The sequence below is a fragment of the Triticum dicoccoides genome, chromosome 3B (genome assembly GCF_002162155.2).
Source record: "Triticum dicoccoides isolate Atlit2015 ecotype Zavitan chromosome 3B, WEW_v2.0, whole genome shotgun sequence".
In the NCBI taxonomy this organism is placed as follows: domain Eukaryota; kingdom Viridiplantae; phylum Streptophyta; class Magnoliopsida; order Poales; family Poaceae; genus Triticum; species Triticum dicoccoides.
In genome coordinates, this window is record NC_041385.1 from 12,559,834 (window position 1) to 12,565,305 (window position 5,472).

Sequence of the window (5,472 nt, forward strand, 5' to 3'; positions counted from 1 at the left end):
GAGGCTAAGTCTTCTTCCCTCTGCATCCACTGGTAATGTGCCAAAAGAATAGCCCGATGGAGCCTATGGGCCTTCGTCTTGACGGAGCAAACTTTTGTAAACCCAGGAGCTTGTAGAAGCAGCGGCGGGATGTCAGTGTCCTTAAAAATCACCCATGCCGTTGCACGACAGGTCCAGGTCTGATCTCCAGCTTGCTGCCTTGTAGGACCATGCACCGACTCCCCTCCGATGAACTAGATAGGCCGGACAGCCACTGGATTGTCGCCGGATCACGAACGACATTGTCGAGCACCGTCTGATGAAGACTGCCACTCGAGCACACATCTCCTTCGCCCATCCCGTCAGAACCCTCCAACACATCCACAAGTAGGCCGCTCCCTGATCAGGACCTCCCTGCTGCTATCAGCGTTGCACGGGCTTTGCCCGGTAGCGTGCCCTGGCGGCGACGACAGGTGAAGTAGATGCGGTGGCGACCAGGGTTTGAGTGACTATGGGTCTCTCACCACGTCGTCTCCTGGCCTGGTGGGCCTTGCCGAGAACCCCCACGTCGGTTCGGATTGGGCCACGACAGGTGGCCCGTGATGCATAACATGGAAGGCTCTCGAAGACTTGTCGTGTACTCCAAGGTGTAGAATTCGTCGGAGACTCAGTTTCCTCATACGTAGCCAATTAATGTGTTGTAACCCCAAACCCTCCCGGTATCTAGGACACACAACAATCTTAGGGTAGATCATCTGTACTTTATCCTATATCAAAAGAAAACAAAACACAAACATGACATATGCTTTAATCTCTTTGGAGTGATTCTGAGTAAAATCTTATGTCCTTATTACCTTTGTATATAGACGCCTAGTTCAGGACCCTCTACCTGAGATATGTTTGGAGATATGCTTTATTCTCTTTGGAGAGTCTGATTCTGCGTGCAAATTTCATGGGGAAATCATATTCATGGAGGTCTGGAAAAAATATTGACAAAATCAACACTTCAAATGCTGTCAAAAATAATCTTTTGAAGCATCGATTTTGTTTCTTTCACCCATATTCTGAGTATCAGGAATGCTGTCAAAAATTTCACACTTCAAATGCTGTCAAAAATAATATTCTGAGTATCAGGAATGTTTTTTCTTCACAAATATTTTGTATTCTGAATGTAGAATTTCAAATTGTTTGTTGTAAAAGAAATTCAGTTTCTTATCTGTATGGGGGGGAAGCAGGGAACCTTGAGCGATTTGCTCCCCTGCATCGCGTGCGCCCCTGTCCAATGGAGGAACCGACGGCGGCCGGCCCCGACTGGTCCAATCTGCCGCCAGACGTCCTCACCACCGTCCTCGGCGAGCTCGAGTTCCCGGACCTCTTCCGCGCCGCCGCAGTCTGCGCGGCCTGGCGCGCCACCGCCCGCGCCCTCCGTCGCCTCGGGATCTACCGCCGCCCCCAAACCCCCTGCCTCCTCTACACCAGCGCCGCCGCCGGCCCCCGCGCCGCCGAGCTCTTCAGCCTCGCCGACAAGAAGGCCTACAGGGCGCGCCTCCCGGACCCCCCCATCGGGGAGCGCAACATCGTCGGCTCCTCGCACGGCTGGCTCGTCACCGCCGACGCCCGCTCCGAGCTCCACCTCCTCAACCCCGCCACCGGCGAGCAGGTCGCGCTCCCCTCCGTCGCCACCATCGAGCAGGTGAGCCCCGTCTTCGACCGCAACGGCAACCTCGAAAGGTACGACCTTTCACTTCACGGCGACGAACCACAGCCCTATGGTTTAGACGAGCTCCGGGGTGTCCTATATCTCAAGGTCGTACTGTCCGGCGACCCCGCGTTGGGGGATTGCACTGCCGTGGTGATTCACAATCCCTATAGGGATCTCTCGTTCGCGAGGGTCGGCGATGACAAGTGGCACTGGATCCCTTCGGCACCCGGTGAACCACCGCACTACTCCGACTGCATATTTGGCGACGACGGCGCGCTCTATGCGATGAATCTCCTCGGAGGGATCCATCGCTACGCCATTGAAGGTCCTCGTGCCGCCCGAGATATGATTTTCAAGGACACTTCGCCATTCGAGGCATATAATATGTACATATCCAAGACTTCGTCTGGCAGTGTGCTGCAAATATGGAGGTACAAGAGGGAGACAAGTGGTGAGCAAGAAGAGATGCATACAGTTGGTATTGAGATATACAGGGCTGACCTTGAAAAGCAGCAGACAGTTCGTGTGCGGAATTTGGGGGATGACGCGTTGTTCATCGGGCGCAACTACACTTGTTGCCTTTCCACAAAGGACTACCTAAGCCTGCTGCGGAACCATGTCTATTTCACTGATGATGACGAGTACTGGCTGCTGGATGCGAAAGACAATCGTCGGGATGTTGGAATGTTAAATTTGGAGGGTTTAATTGCCAATGATGTGGTGTCTCCCCAACCATGGTTGAATTGGCCAGTTCCCGTATGGATCACTCCAAATTTTAATAAGATCCACAAATAGCTAGGTATGATTCTTGCACATACTAATTAGTTCATATTTACCTTTGCTCGATGTGTAAGCTGATATGGTTTGATTTCCTGATTCTTTGTTTCTGAGTATCTGTTAGTTATTTTGCAACATTTTCATAGTATGTTAAAGATATGACACATTGACAGGGTGTTTCATCGATACCATATACACAGCAAAATGCACCTCTGATTTAAGAAGGGGGCGGTGGATTTTTTTAATCCGTTGCCCCTGTGGGTAGCCAGCAATTTTTTTGAGTATCTGTTCGGTGGTAAGCCATCATGTTTTGCGATGTTCAGCACAAATCTCTGTTTATACAAATACTTGGTTTTATGTTGAATTGACTGCTCAACATTTCCATAATGTGTAGTGTCAAAAAACGTCTTATATTATGGGACTGAGGGAGTACTGTACTCCCTCCGTCCCAAAAATCTTGTCTTAGATTTGTCTAGATACGGATGGAGTAATACAATACAACTTTTAATTGCAAGGACTTTAGAGAAGTTTTCTCTGTCGCTATTCTATTGACATCCACTTGAAGTAGGACATTATTTGCCTCTCAGTTTCTACCCTCACTATATAATGAGGTCCATAATTCGCGTACACCTATACAGTACACTCTCCTTTTGCTTCGCACGAAATGATATTTTATATGTTATACTTACCGCTGACTGATCCAAACTGACAGGTTTCCAGTATAAGGACGTTACTGGGAAGGGAATGCTCTTGCTTCTCATCAATAATTTACTACAGAACTATTCTGACTGGAGATATCCGTTGAGCTGTTGTTTTTGTTAGGGCAAGCAAGCAGAAAGAATTAATTTATCTGGTGGTCAGCCTGGCGAAGGATTTAGGAAAATGTTCCCTAGGGGAAGGAGAAAATAATGTTTATGGTGGCTGAAATCGAAGTTGCTCTGCGAAGAAGACCAGATATCAGTGGGAATAGAATGCTCTTGCTTCTCATCAATAATTTACTCCAGAACTATTCTTGCATTTCTATTAGCTTAAACCGAAGGCTGGTCTATATGGGCTTAACCTGCAGGATGGGAGCGTCTTAAATCTTTTAATTCACTGTGACATGTCCATGTTGATTACAGTGGCAGCAGCCTCTTATGGTCCACATGCCAACAAGGTCAGGATTAAATTGTTCAAACACACGAAACTTTCAGTGGCATTTTAACTTCCTAGAAATGCCTGCTCCGCTGCGCCCTTTCCTGTGGCATTGAGAAGATTCATGAGGATTTTACCTTCTTATTTCGTTGTTTTATGATGTTTTCCGCATAAGGATGAGAAACATGATTTTTCTGCAAAGCCGAGGCAGATTGGCATCTTTGCCGCCCTTCAACTCCAGCAGCTTCTTCATTTGTAGAGATATCAAAAACTCTAGGTTTGACACATACGCATCTCATTAAGACGGATTTAAAATCCTGCTGTACTCCGCTGCGCCCTTTCCTGTGGCATTGAGAAGATTCATGAGGATTTTACCTTCTTATTTCGTTGTTTTATGATTTTACCTTGACACTATACATTGAACTCCCACTGAAACTTACTTCTAGACCTTGGATGTGACCAAGTATGGGACAACTGTAATTATGTGGGACAACTGTAATAACACACCTTCCTTTTTTTTTTGTTTCACGCGGAAGTTTACCGGGTGAGAAAGTTCTCACTTCTCCATTCCGGACTTGGTACTTGCAATGTAAGCTACATAATTTAGTCATTACTTAGAAATAATGAAATTTAAAACATAGAGAAAGTATTAATAGTTCTGTTGATAGTGTCGACCAATCTGCAATGTGAAGTTTAGTTTCTCTTAACTAAGTACATACTACCGCACGCAAACAATCTATCATCTCGTGCGCAAACTATCGGATGCCTCTACTTACCTCTGAAGTCTGAACTACTCCCTAGCTTGAAAAATGATGCTCCCTCCGTCCGGAAATACTTGATTTCTAGTCCCTTTCTAGGACAAGTATTTCCGGACGGAGGGAGTATTATATTATGGTATGAAGGGAGTACCTTCTATTACATGGAATGTGTTCAGATTAGTCCCGCACACTAATTCAATATGTATTACTTACAACTGCCTTATGATATCACAGGATTCCCTCCCGCATCGAATTCTCACTCTTTGTTGTGGTAGTACATGGCACGATCGCGGCCAACAATTTCTCGATATTGGAGGTAGATCAGATTAGTAGATTGTGTGCATGCCAGGTGGATGTGTGTGCCCGAGATTGCAGACAATCTAGCCAATACTTTGAGGTTTTCAACCATAGAATCAAAATATTCAGGGTTGGTCAAATTTGGTCAAACACTTTTATGAGGACCGTACTCCCTCTGTTTTTATTTAGTCCGCGTATTAGTTTTGGTCAAAGTCAAGATTTGGAAACTTTGACAAAGTTTATTAAAAAAAATGAACATATACAATAACAAATTAATACCATTAGATTTATTATTGAATGTACTTTCACATCATATAGATTTGTTATGATAAATGTTTATATTATTTTCTATAAACTTACTTCAGTGAACTCTAATATGCAGAGTAAATAAAAACGGAGAGAGTACGTACATATGACCCACTCACGTCCAATTGATTGTGTTTTCGTCGCAGTTGCTCGTAGCCGCCTATTTCTTAGTTTACTGACTATATATCTCATACAGTTAGTAATTGCATCAAAGCTTCATAACCATGTCCAATCAAGGGCCAAGATTCAACCGATGGTGCCATGGTGTTGGTTTATCTGGTGCCACATTGTTTCTTATTGCTGAATAACAAAATTTCAGGTTTCCTACCCACTGCTGCTCTTCTTCTGTGGGATGTTCGTCATCGTGGATGGCTTCAACAAGACCAGAATTCCAAGCATGTTCTAGGAGTGAATGGAGCCCTATGCGTGGATCGACACGCTGACCGGGGTGGCCATCTTCGCCCTGGTTATCCTGCTCCTCACCAATGTGGCGTCGAATGTATCGACTTGTCAGTTCCT

The 5,472-nt window shown here is 45.6% G+C and overlaps 1 protein-coding gene across 1 annotated transcript; it reads left to right on the plus strand.

The window, feature by feature from the left end:
* The first annotated feature begins 1,250 nt into the window (after positions 1–1,250).
* On the plus strand, positions 1,251–4,117 carry LOC119274376 (putative F-box protein At2g33200). Its single transcript, XM_037555069.1, has 2 exons — positions 1,251–2,480; positions 3,171–4,117. The coding sequence occupies exon 1, from the start codon at positions 1,262–1,264 to the stop codon at positions 2,474–2,476; it is 1,215 nt and encodes a 404-aa protein (XP_037410966.1). The 5' UTR covers positions 1,251–1,261; the 3' UTR covers positions 2,477–2,480; positions 3,171–4,117.
* The last annotated feature ends 1,355 nt before the right edge of the window (positions 4,118–5,472 follow it).